At 48.9% G+C, this 13890-nt stretch overlaps 1 protein-coding gene across 1 annotated transcript; it reads left to right on the top strand.

Moving 5' to 3' along the window:
• Positions 1 to 1349: 1349 nt before the first annotated feature.
• LOC135829980 (cholesterol 7-desaturase nvd-like) lies at positions 1350 to 12662 on the top strand. Its single transcript, XM_065342369.1, has 8 exons — positions 1350 to 2246; positions 3426 to 3561; positions 3837 to 3961; positions 4690 to 4827; positions 5609 to 5857; positions 6487 to 6597; positions 6967 to 7032; positions 11485 to 12662. Exons 1-8 carry the CDS (start codon positions 1827 to 1829, stop codon positions 11644 to 11646), a joined length of 1407 nt encoding a protein of 468 aa, XP_065198441.1. The 5' UTR covers positions 1350 to 1826; the 3' UTR covers positions 11647 to 12662.
• Positions 12663 to 13890: the final 1228 nt, after the last annotated feature.

Raw genomic sequence — 13890 nt, 5'->3', positions numbered from 1 at the left:
TTACAGTTAGATGGGACTTTGATCTGGGCAGGGAAATTCTGTCGCTATTCGCGAATTGTCGTTGTATCCGCAGCGAAGTAATTAGTTGACTGCACATGCACCCGTGGGCCATACATGTACATTGATATCCAGAAATTATTCCCTGTAGACCTACTGTAGTTGGCTATGAAAACTTGTGAAAAGGCCAAATTCTGCAATTTCTGATGGGAATTATTATCAACAAAATTAATTATCAACAATTACAAAATGTCCTGGGGACAGGACATCCCCCGGACCCCCTCAAACCGGATCAACTTCGCCCGCCTTCCGGCGGGCGTGTATGGGGTTCTATTTTCGGGGAAAGTACACTACACTGAGTCTGTACACATGATACATGCCACTGGAGTCTGTCATGACTTTGTGCGACTGAATGTGACTCAAGTCAGGTGAGTGTGATGTCGATCTACGACTAAATCTACGAGCCCATACTGCCATAGCCATAAAAACAAACTCCAGGACTAGCAGGACTCATGTACATGATGTTCAGGATGGTCTCCGACGGCTACGTCGGCAAGCAGCCTCAGCCACTGCTAAAAATTAAAATGCAGTGTGGGCTCCGCAGGAGGGACAACTTTCAAACCAAAAATAATCGATACGCCTTCAAATTACAACCGCGAATGCACATGGTACAATCATGATTTCAGAAGGCTGAAGGAAATCCTGCATCTAACGATCCATACGAATACACTCTTGTGATCCAAGGACGAAACTAACGTGTTATATGTTACTTTACTTCAACCGGACGAACTCCTTTTCTTTGGGACAAAATGTGCTGCCTGTACAGTAGTGCAACACCCTGTGAAATCACGTGCATGTGATTGTGACCGGACCGCGCGCGGAGTACGTGAGACGAGTGGCGAGACTCAGCCGCTGACTCGGCTGAGTCAGTGGTGCACCGATGGTAGACGGGCAGAAAATGGAATGGCCTGATGTTTTTGTGGCGTTGTTTGACATGATCGTGTCAGATCAGATGCTTTTGTCTCCACCGGCCGTGTCCATGTGTTCAGAGCAGGCCGATTCTTTTACATGCATTTCGACGTCTTTGAAGAATCAGTGTGGCTCTGCTGAATGGGGTTCGTGTTCTACCGACGCTGCTCTCGTCGAAGGTCACACCTCGACCTCCTCTGCATGACTCGACAGAGAGCGTGTAGCCTGTAGGTCATCTAATGACTAATGTAATGATCTACCGGGTAGATCTACTACTACTAGTACTAGACTGTGGAGTGTGGTATAGTCTACTGACTGTAGATCCACGAGGAGGCTGGGCAGTGGGTAATCCAGTGATTCGGCATCCCATTACAAAAGAGGCGCTCCGCGTTTCGCAATCGTGACCTGCGAATGTGTGACCTTTATCTCCCTTTTGACTCTGTGCTGTCCTTGTGTGACGCATGTCTGTCTGTTGTTAGTGGCTCCAGTATTTCTTCTCCATATGGTCAAGATCCAGTGTGTGTTCGCTACCAAGTCCTTCATGCCATGGTATACCATGGTATACAACCTCAGCCTCGCACGGATTGTCTGACGGTGCTGTATGCCCTCGCGGCCTCGCATCGCCTGCTGTGAAGATTATCACTACTGAGTGCAGGTTATCGATTTCCTTGTTTCGAAAAAATTGTCCGGAACCAATCAATCGATTCAATCGATTGATTTTGTTTGTTCGGAATCCCGCGTTGCGGCGCTCAATCAACATCTCCTTTCCCTGAAGACTAAGTCAGTCCATAGTCCTCATACAATATTACTAATAAGTAATATAGGGTCAAGGAGCAACAGCAGCGGGAGGCTTAGCCGCTATGGCCACCCTTACAGTCCTAGCGGCGGTAGGACTGATCGTTCTGGCACTGGCCGACGACACCCTGCAAGAAACACTTGCCGACAATCTCCGGGAACTGCCCCTGCCCAGCTTCGTCGGCATTCAGCTCGTTGATTCAGCGTTCATTCAGGACACGTGGCAATTTTTTCGCCGTGAGGCACTACAGAAACGGACTTTCTGGGTGCTGGCCGCCGTGCTGGTGGCCTACGAATTGTACAAGTTGCTTGTAAAGCCACTGCGTGTGGTGAGACGTCTCGAGGATAGAGGATACGTACCGGACCAGGACGAGAGTACGCTAAAAGACACGGCTGCCGATGTAGCGAGGAGGAGGCAGCGGGGTGATCTACCGCCCGTCTATCCTAACGGCTGGTTCAGGATTTGCGACTCTGGAGATCTTGCAGTGAGTATGATAATAAATAATAATAATAAAACAGGTCGCGTAATGAAGCAGCATAACGATAGATGTGCAAAGTCATGATGCCTGGTCCGCTTCTGTCCTGGGTTCACTACCCCGTGCGTTGCAGCCGCGAGCAAAACCAGCTAAGGCTGAGAGTTCCCTCCATGATTGCTTGTGAGCATAACCGATTTCAAATACAGGTATAGTTTCTTACTTGTAGAGTGAGAATGATTGTCACCTAGAAGCTGGTGGACTGCATTATCCACAGACAAATTCAAGTCAGATGCAATCGTTCTCAAAATATGCACTGAAATACAAATAAAAAATTTCTATTGCTAAAATTAATGGATCGAGTCCTGGTGGTGATAGTCAAGCTATTCTTCAGACCTTTCCTGTTTGCATCTTTCCCTCCAACCAATGGAAAAATGGATCCTTTTTGCAAAAATATAGGTTCCACCAGGCCAGTTATATTTCATGAACACACACTCAATGGTCGGCCGTTTGCAAAAGGTATTCAATAAGACTTTGACGTTATTTTAACCCGGGTACTGAGCCATTAATAAAATGTAAAAAAGAGAAGAAACACATGAGAACGAGTTATGCAGCAACTATCCACGGCTGTAACAAGATGATAAACAGACAACTGAGACATGCAGCGACCTGAGACCTAGCTCAAACACATCTCCAGTGCGCAAACCAACAGCCCTTTGTGCCCTGTTATCGCACGTTCTGACTCTTTATCAACTTGTTACAGTCGTGGATAGTTGCTGCATAACTCGTTCTCATGTTTTTTCTTCTCTTTTTTTTACACTTTGAAGTTAGCTCTTAGTTTGAGAATGTGTGAATTCATGATAAACGTATCGCACACCAGGGCAGATGAGTGTCATGCAGGCAGTGCTGCAAACATTGTACTGAGAAGGGGGGGGGGGGGAGAGAGAGAGAGAGAGAGAAAGAGAGAGAGAGAGAGAGAGAGAGGGAGAGAGAGAGAGAGCCGAACAAGGCCCAGCAGAGGTAATCAAGGGGGGGGGGGGGGGGGGACGAAAGAAAAGCAACAATATTATATGTGTGTGTATGTGTGTGTGCATGCATTTTTTTGTTTTTTACGTGTGTGTGTGTGTGTGTGTGTGCATGTGCATTTTGGTGTGCGTATGTTCTATTGTCCCCACCCCGCTTGCTGCTTAGATTGGCGAAGTGAAAACGTTCACTTTGCTTGGAGAGAGCATAGCCGTGTTCCGCGGAGAGAATGGCACCGTGTACGCAGTGGAAGCTTACTGCCCTCACCTGGGTGCCAATCTGGGCATTGGGGGAAGGGTCATCGGTAAGTTGATCACGTACATCGTATCACGGCTGTTGTTGGTTGAAACCGCCTGTCAGTGCTACCACAAGGCTTTGTTTCCGCTTGCGCAGTGTATATCATCTCTGACCGGTGTCTTGTGGCGTACAGTCTATCTGGCTTGCCACTCAGCTTTGCATCTCATTGAAAATGCACTTTATTAGATAAATAAATGAAATATGGCCAGTGTAGGAGAGCATACATCGCCTAAGGTTGGACTGTGCTTGTGTGTGCTGCTGTTGGCTATCCTCTTCTTGCAGACAATTGCATAGAGTGTCCGTTTCATGGCTGGACGTTTCGCGGTGATGACGGCAAGTGTGTGCGAATACCGTACGCCAAGAAAGTGCCGGAGATTGCAAAAATCAAACCATGGACCATACTGGAGGTAGGTCTGGCATACGCATACAGCCATGCCATGCCATGCAATGCCTGTCACTGCCCAGCAAGTCCAGATCTTTGTGCTAGTGTTCTTGTGATGTTCCCTAGCTCCGTTTGCTAACCAAATCCTATGTCAGACTCAGAATGAATCAGACACCCTCAACTTCTACGGAATAAGTTACACACAGCGGAATTAATGCATTGATTGTACTTTGTAGCGGAGCGTAGCCCTTGGAAGGGTTCCGCTCCGCCAAGATCCATGGATTAGTGATAATAATGTCTCAAGACTGCTGGGCTTCATAGTCGGAATGCTATTCACCGGAGTAGATCTACTCTTGATAATTCTGCTGCCTGTTTCTTTGCGTATCGATCCTTTTTGGTATTGTTTTTTGCTCTCACCGTTTGCTTATTTTTCTATCCACCATTTAGACATTGTCCTATTTCAGAGTGTTCAACCGCAATTGTTCATGCTATACTTAATTCCTGATCTTCGTCATCCATTATATTTACAGTGTGTATGTGTGTGTGTGTGTCTGTTTGTCTGTGTGTGTGTGTGTGTGTGTGTGTGTGTGTGTGTGTGTCTGTTTGTCTGTGTGTGTGTGTGTGTGTGTGTGTGTGTGTGTGTGTCTGTTTGTCTGTGTGTGTGCGCGTGCGTGCGTCCATCTACGTACATACGCATGTGTGTGTGTGGGGGGGGGGGGGGGGTGTGCATGTGCCCACATGTGCTCTAAACAGGTAAACAAGCTCATCTATATCTGGCACCATGCAGAGAAATGTGAACCTGATTACCTGCCGGAGGAGATTGAAGGAATTGTGGATGGCTCGTGGAGATGCCATGGTTTCAGCGAGCATATGATCAACGCACACATTCAGGTAGGTTGGGGGAATCCCCTTGTCGGACTGGTTGTGTTCAATGATGCTATTACATATTAGGTACACAGGTATCATATTATTACTGGAGAATTACAACTTCACAATAAGATATTGCGACAGAGCTTTTGGCCATACTCCACATTACTGCATCCTCCACACGTCACCACCGTGCCCGTTTCGCCGAACCAGTGAATGAAGTATAAACTGCTGCTACTGGTGCTGCCTCTGCTACTGGTGCTACTGGTGTGTTTATGCTTTGTGCCTTGGTTCGGCTAAGAGCGCATGGTGGTGACGGCTGGAGGATGAAGTAAATCGCAACTTTGGCGCGGTATTTGTTGAGGAAGGTGTCTGCCCCTACCGCTGGCACTCACACTTCCTGCCAAGTTACTGACTCATTATTGCCGTCTGAAGCACAGGAGAACAATGCCGGACTGTCCACTCGACCAACCCGCAAAAAAGGACCACTGCCACTTGTGGGTGACTGTCAAGTCTTGAATCCCATTCTAAATTGGGAGCTGAAAACAATGGTGTGAGGAGGATTTTCCTTTCTGAAAATATTGAAGCAGAAACCTGTCTGGCCAAAGCAGAAGGCATGTATTTGTGCATGTGTCTGCAAAGGTGTGTGTATGTGTGTAAGTGTCGGTATATTTGTGTGTGATTGTGTGTGTGCGTGTGTGTATACCTGTGTGTGTGTGTGTGTGTGTGTGTATGCCTGTGTGTGTGTGTATGCCTGTGTGTGTGTGTGTATGCCTGTGTGTGTATGTGTGTTTATGTCCTGTAGGAGGTACCGGAGAATGCTGCCGACGTGGCCCATCTGAGTCACCTTCACGGCCCATTCCTGATCCAGGGCGTTGATCTGCGCTACACAAACAAGCCCAGCGTGACCAGTGCGCTACGTCACGGCTGGTCGGCAGAGTGGAGTGCTCTACCGGCGCCCGAGGCACACATCGGTGTGCTGAATCTCTCTCACTATCTCACCGTGTTTGGCTTCAGGGTGCCGGGCACCACTATCGACGTGGAAGCTCGTCAGGTACCGCAATCATTTTGTCTCCTGCGTGCGTTTGACGTGGCGTGTGGAGACTTCCATTCGATTACAGAGTTGTACATGCTGCTGCGTTTATGTCATTTTGTTGTACATGCTGCTGCACCGTCTTTTGCTCCACATCCTTTTTGTCACCCCGTTGTACATGCTGCTGCACCGTCTTCTGTCCTTCCGTTTACAACCGATATTGTTGGCTTTTTGATTGTCGTGGTCGCGAATAGGCAAAATTTTGTCACACCTTGACGGCACCAGGTTTATGATGCATTTGTAAATCTCTTGGATTGTTTTGTCTGCCTGCTCATTGTACTCTCTGCACTGCAGCTGGGCAGGGTTCTCTTACGTGGCATTGATGGAATGTGTGTGTGTGTGTGTGTGTGTGTGTGCATGTGTGTGCATGTGTGTGTGTGTGTGTGTGTGTGTGTGTGTGTGTGTGTGTGTGTGTGTGTATGTGTGTGTGTGTGTGCGTGCGTGCGTGCGTGTGTGTGTGTGTGTGTACATGTGTGTGTGTGTGTGTGTGTGTGTGTGTGTGTGTGTGTGTGTGTGTGTGTGTGTGTGTGTGTATGTACGTACACGTGTGTGCATGTATTTTATGTGTGCTTGTCACACCTGCTCATCAGATTGGTCCATCCATAGTGCACCTGCACTTTGACCATTGCATATTCGGCAAAGGTGTACTGCTGCAGGAGTTATCACCTGTTGAGCCACTGCTACTCAAGATGACTCACCAGGTAGACTCTAGAATGATTGGAATCCCCATTCTAAACATGTTTCAAATGAGCCAAGCTTTCCAACTATTCCACACTCCCTGATGATATCACCTATGCCACAGTCGTGAACACACACCCAAACACACACACACACACACACACACACACACACACACACACACATACACACACACACACGTACGCAGGCCTTCGTTGACACAGATTCTCATGCTGCTGTAGCTATATCCAACATATCATTTTCAGCTCATTGTGCAATGCTGCAGGGTGTGTTATGGAACTCTTTGTCTGTGTGTTGTGTGTGTGTGTTTGTATGCGTGTGTTTGAATGTCTGTGCATGCACGTGGCATTTTTGCTCTCGACACCTGGCAGGTATGGGGCTCGCCTTGGATGCCATCGTTCATCGGCAAACTGTTCCTGTGGGGTGAATATCATCAGGTGAGGTCATGACTGTACTGCTGGTCTGATGCCATCAGCGACTAGGATTTACTGTGCGAGGTGATAGGACGAGGGGATGGCACGAGAGGATGGGAGGAGGGGAAGGGGCAAGGGGATGGGACGAGGGGAAGGAACGAGGGGTGGGACGAGGAAAAGGGACGAGGGGAATGACAAGGGGATGGGATGAGGGGATGCGACGAGGGGATGCAACGAGGGGAAGGGATGAGGGGATGGCATGAGGGGATGCGACGAGGGGAAGGGACAAGGGAAAAGGACAAGGGGAAGAAACGAGGGGATAGGACGAGGGAAAGGGACGAGGGGAAGGAACGAGGAGATGCGGCGAGGGGATGGGACGAGGGAAAGGGACGAGAGGAATTACAAGGGGATGGGCGGAAGGAAAGGGATGAGGGGAAGGGACAAGGGAATGGGACAAGGGAAAGGGACGAGGGGAAGGGACAAGGGGCAGTGGCAAGAGGATGGGACGAGGGGATGGGCGGAGGGAAACGGACGAGGGGAAGGGACGAGGGGATGGGATGAGGGAAAGCAATGAGAGGATGGGACGAAGGAAAGGGACGAGAGGAAAAGACCAGTGGATGTGACGAGTGAAAGGGATCAGGGGATGGTCAGCGGTAACTGGGGTTCATTGTGCTGTCACTAGTGACTGAGATTCACTGTGCTGTCACCATCGAGTGGAGTTCATGGCGTGTAACGTGCAGAGGCATAGCAGAGCATCGCTGACTGCGGAGGCTTAGCGGAGCAATACTGCAACTCCAGCATAGGGTTCGGGACTTTCCTTTGTATCGTGTGGGCAAGGAAATACTATGACGAACTATCTTTGAAAGTGCAAAAGTTGTTGGTAAACTCGACCAGGCTTGCACTCACCTTAGCAGCAGGTCACCCATTCCTTTCTGCTGTGGCAAGCAAGCACACCAGTGAGATCGATGGAGTATGCGCCTGCTGCGCTGCCTCTTTATCCTACCGGGCTCCTCCGCCATGACATGGCGTCTTTCTTCTTTCTTTGCTCTTCTCTTTCACTAGCGTGGGGCCACAAGCTTGGTGCATTCTTCCGGTCTCGTCTGCCTCTGGAATTCTTTTTCCTTTCTGATGATAACTTGTGAAAGATGCAGACAGCTGATGTGCCGACTAGGGTAGTCAGGATAAGCATGGCTCTGCACACTTGATCTTGCAGAAATTCGGGTGATGCATTCGGGCTGAGGATACCGTGTTTCCCAGCCTGCTATCTGCAGTACAGCAGCCACATGAACAAAGATCTTATAAAGATGCAGACAGCATTGCTCTGAGAAGCAGATAGAGGAAAACTGCATCCCAAGTATTGTTCTAACATACTTGATCTGACACAGATTGGGGTGATGCAGTTGGGCTGAGGATACTGTGTGTCCCAGCCTGCAGTCTCCGCTCCAGCCACATGGGAAATAACTTATCAAAGAAGCAGACAGCATTACTCTGAGAAGCAGACAGAGGAAAACGGCATCCCAGGTATTGTTCTAACATACTTGATCTGGCATAGATTCGGGTGATGCAGTCTGGCTGAGGATACCATGTGTCCCAGCCTGCAATCTGCTGTGCAGCATCCACATGAACAAAAAAGTTATGAAAGAAGCAACCAGCATTACTCTGAGCTACTGTCAGAGGAAAAAATGCATCCCAAGTATTGTGCTTACATACTTGATCTGGCAGAGATTGGGGTGGTGTAGCTGGGCTGAGGATACCATGTGTCCCAGCCTGCAGTCTCTACTCCAGCCACATGGACATATACCTTATGAAAGAACCGGACAGCATTGCTCTGAGAAGCAGACAGAGGAAAACTGCATCCCAAGTATTGTTCTAACATACTTGATTTGACATAAGTTCGGGTGATGCAGTTGGGCTGAGGATACCATGTGTCCCAGCCTGCAATCTGCTGTGCAGCATCCACATGAACAAAAAAGTTATGAAAGAAGCAACCAGCATTACTCTGAGCTACTGTCAGAGGAAAAAATGCATCCCAAGTATTGTGCTTACATACTTGATCTGGCAGAGATTGGGGTGGTGTAGCTGGGCTGAGGATACCATGTGTCCCAGCCTGCAGTCTCCACTCCAGCCACATGGATAAATACCTTATGAAAGAACCGGACAGCATTGCTCTGAGAAGCAGACAGAGGAAAACTGCATCCCAAGTATTGTTCTAACATACTTGATTTGACATAAGTTCGGGTGATGCAGTTGGGCTGAGGATACCGTGTGTCCCAGCCTGCAGTCTCCACTCCAGCCACATGGACAAATACCTTATGAAAGAACCGGACAACATTGCTCTGAGAAGCAGACAGAGAAAAACTGCATCCCAAGTATTGTTCTAACATACTTGATTTGACATAAGTTCGGGTGATGCAGTTGGGCTGAGGATACCGTGTGTCCCAGCCTGCAGTCTCCACTCCAGCCACATGGACAAATACCTTATGAAAGAACCGGACAACATTGCTCTGAGAAGCAGACAGAGAAAAACTGCATCCCAAGTATTGTTCTAAAATACTTGATCTGGCACAGATTGGGGTGATGTAGCTGGACTGAGGATATCATGTGTCCCAGCCTGCAGTACAGCATCCACACGGCTGCGTGATAAAGTGCGCTTTCCTCTTCAGTTGTCACGCTTCACCAGGGCTATTCAGCATGGCATCAGTGTGACAGGAACACACTGTACTTCACTCTAAACACAGACTCTCTACATGGAAGCAGCAGTGTCATCGGTGGGGATCGAGGGGGGGGGGGGGGGGGGGGCTGATCATGAAGCCGTGCTCTCAGTTAGATCCCATTGGTACTTGATGTGTTACCTGGTGTGCATACGGTGTGCGCGTGTGTGTGTGTGTGTGCGCGCACGCGCGCGTGTGTGCGCGTGTGTGGGTGTGGGTGTTTGGAATCTGGCACTAGATCGAACAGGAAACCATTGGTTCGGAGAAAATAATCCTGATGAAGTGGTCCGATTGGATACAGAAATGAGCAAGTAAATGACCTGCCTTTTTTCAGGGGGGGGGGGGGGCGCTAGGGGGACTAAGTATAGCCCCCCCCACCCTGCCCCCACCCTGCTCCCACCCTGCCCTCACCCTGCCCCCACCCTGCCCCCACCCTGCCCTCACCACTCCCTGACGACTCGCGTTTACAAATAGTACCTCTACATAGTACTGGTCCTTAAAACCTGTTACCGCCTTTCCTTTCAAAAGGTTCTAAGTATTGGTTGGTTTAGTGTAACGGGTCGCGGCATTCAATGGGTTTGCTGGGTGCCAAAATTCTGTACATTTTAAAATCTACACTAGGAATTATCAGATCCCAGCGGAAAATTGAGGCCACCCTTTTCAATCCTATAATGAACAATTAGTACTACCTGCCATGAAGGATAGTGAAATCTTAGCCGGAGCTCGAGCATTTCCCGTCTTCTTGACTGGACTGACTCACGACTGCCATCATGAGCACACGAGAAGTCCATCGAACCTTCCACTCGGCAAACCTGCAGGAAAGCGCCACTCCCTGCTCAATGCACAGTGTTTTCGGGGAATTCCCCCCCCCCCCCCCTCACTAGTTGAACTTGAGTAGGCTAATGGCAGGTAGTTCTGATGACTAGCGGGCTTGCCGGTCGAAGGTCGGATGAACTTCTCCTGTGCTCTGGACGGCAAGCGTGAGTCAGTCGAGTATCATAATCAAGTCAAGTCGGGCTATCATGTAGCAAGTAACACACTTTCTCTACTATCGCCGATAGTGTTACCTCTATCTCGAACTGTAGGTACGCGTGAAGATTACTTGGCAGCTATGAAAGGCTACCCAAGGCACTAAAATTGCACTCTTCCGAAAATATGTGCTTATGCAGTAGGAAACTCCGATGTTGAACCACCATGTCAGAAAAAGAGAAAGAACCATTGAGTACGAGTCAAAAGTACCATTTCACCAATTGAACCTGATAGTGAACCTGATAGTGAACCTGATAGTGAACCTGATAGTGAACCTGATAGTGAACCTGATAGTGAACCTGATAGTGAACCTGATAGTGAACCTGATAGTGAACCTGATAGTGAACCTGATAGTGAACCTGATAGTGAACCTGATAGTGAACCTGATAGTGAACCTGATAGTGAACCTGATAGTGAACCTGATAGTGAACGGCCAGAAAGAGAGACAATTATTGGGCATTTTAAAACTGACACACAACCTGACATCTCTCCGTTCCATGTGGGGCCGTGTGTGTGTGCGTGCGTGCTTGTGTGTGTATGTGTGTGTGTGTGTGTGTGTGTGTGTGTGTGTGTGTGTGTGTGTGTGTGTGTGTGCGTGCGTGCGTGTGTGCTTGTGTGTGTGTGTGTGTGTGTGTGTGTGTGTGTGTGTGTGTGTGTGTGTGTGTGTGCGTGAGTGTGTGCTTGTGTGTGTGTGTGTGTGTGTGTGTGTGTGTGTGTATGTGCATGGTTGGTTCAGGTGGAGCGTGATCTGATGATTTGGAACAACAAGCGCTACGTCTCTAAGCCAATGCTGGTCAAGGAGGATGAGCTGATTGGCAAGCATCGCCGCTGGTACAGCCAGTTCTACTCCGAGAACAGTCCTCGCTACACGGCAGCCAGAACCAGTCTGGACTGGTGATGTATGCGTGTGTGTGTGTGTGTGTGTATGTGTGTGTGTGTGTGTGTGTGTGTGTGTGTGTGTGTGTGTGTGTGTGTGTGTGTGTGTGTGTGTGTGTGCATGTTCAATGATGTCAACCGCTTTACCCAACATCCACCCGTTAGCTAGCCGAAGCAAATTCCAACATGTATGTCTCAATTGCCTGCAACGGCTCAGCCAGCATGCTGGAGTCGTGATTACAACATGTGTGCAGTACTTGTGTAGCTTAGTATAATCCTTCTCCTTCTCTGTTGTCTGTTTGCGTTTGTTTGTGCGCACGTGTAAGAACGCTTGTTTGGTGTAAGCTGTAGCTGTAGGTACCCCTACCCCTGCCCTACCCCTGCCCTGCCCCTACCCCTACCCTGCCCCTATCCCTGCCCCTGCCCTGCCCCTACCCCTGCCCTACCCCTACCCTGCCTTGCGGTGACTGTCATGAGTCTAGTGTGTTTGCAGCAGTGTCTGATGCTCGGCTTGCTCGTTGCTCCTTACAATATCTCCTTCTCGTTTGATGTTAGCGCTGCCAGATTTCTGGCTGGTTTGATTGCTTGTTGCAACTGCCTTGGAATGTCGTGATAACATGCAATTGCTACCTGTGTGCTGGCTGCGGATTCCTCTTCTTTGTCGTCTTCGTGATATCATAGAAATATCTTGCCTTCGCCTTGTACCAGGTCTTGGACACCCTCGCCAAATGTGAATGCCTGCTATTCCTCTCAGGGCTTACCGTCTAACGTTATCATCTTGTCAAGCTCTATGCTAATCTCATTATTACTGCAAGCGGCCCGGCCCGCTCATTATCTCTTCCTAAGATCGGCACTAAATGCTTGCACTGCATGATCAATTGCTTATCCTTGCAGTGCAGGGGCACACTCCTTTTTGAGCCTTTACAGAAGTTACTGGAATTCATCCGAATATTTTTTTCTGCTGTATGACTTGATGCTGTGTCGGGCTTGATGCTGTTTAGCTTCAGGCTGCATGGCTTCAGTTCACTCGTACTTCAACTAGCTGTGCTATTACAGTGAAACCTGGCTAAGACGACCCCTCAAGGGACCTTCAAAGCGTGGTCTCTGTTACCAGGTGGTCTCCTTACCCAGGGTCATTCAGGTCTTACAGTATGTAAGGTTTGTGAACTGCTCTGCACATTTTGTGCATTGAGTGAGTTGTACTCTGTTTGTGTCTGTGTTGCACATGTAGTTCAACACTGGACTGGAGTCGCTCTTTCACGTCTTTGCTTCATTTTAAGATGCATGTTATTTCTGACGTGAAGCGAAAGTTCAGCTCGCGTTATTTGGCTCGCATGCCGAAAAACAACGTGAGTGACCTGCAGCTCGCGTCGAAATTTGGAGTTTTATGCCAAATTTGACATGAAATTGCGCGTCATGTCGGAAGTAACGTGCATCTTAACCTCTCTAATGCCTGCATTTTTTTGTACTGACTTGCCGTAAGCTACCCAAAGCTAATACCAAGTACGTCGCCAATTTTTCACGATTTCTCACAACGGGCGAGTTTACGATGGCAAATGTCGGCCGAAAACTGGCCCCACAAAATACATGTACCATCATGCACACACACTGGCACTGACGAGACTAATTATTTCTAGCTTGACTTCACGTTGATAAAATATGGTGGTAAAGACACACCCGGCAATATGGCGGTAAACACACGCCTGCCCACACACTTCACGTTGGTTTAAAGGGGAAGTCCGGTGAAAAATTTAAATTTCAGGGTCGGTAGAGTTTCGGCCGCTGAGTCGAATGGTGTTGGTCCCACGTGTCTCCGACAAAGCGTTCTCGAGATATTTCCGTTTGAAAAACTGAGTTTCGGGGCTGCGCCATGACGTCATGCGGCCGCGCCACACCCTCTGCAACGTCATAGCGTGCAGCTAGGTCAAAAGGAGTGCGTGAAAGCAATAGTGTCAGTGCTATTTCAAATGATTTGGCGACTGATAGTTTGGTGCAAGCGACCCCGAAGACCTGTAACTCCTTGTGAGAGTGAGGATGCAGCCATGGCTGACCTTCATGAGTTCGGTCTGGGGCTGAGAACCTCGGCAGCTGAAGAAATGGCCACGCGGGCCGGTCAAGAGTGAGCGCTACTGAGTTTCCGACTGATGAAGAAGCAGCAGCTATTGCAGACGAGGCTGATCAGATCGCTGGAGAGCAGGGTCGCCAAAATGGAGAAGAGTGATGCGAGTGCTCTAAATGTTGTTCCATACCGATTAGATTCGCTTAG

The sequence above is a fragment of the Sycon ciliatum genome, chromosome 13 (genome assembly GCF_964019385.1).
Source record: "Sycon ciliatum chromosome 13, ocSycCili1.1, whole genome shotgun sequence".
Taxonomy (NCBI): Eukaryota; Metazoa; Porifera; class Calcarea; order Leucosolenida; family Sycettidae; genus Sycon; species Sycon ciliatum.
The sequence above is the reverse complement of the archived record's forward strand: the minus strand, read 5'-3'. Positions and strand labels throughout refer to the sequence as shown.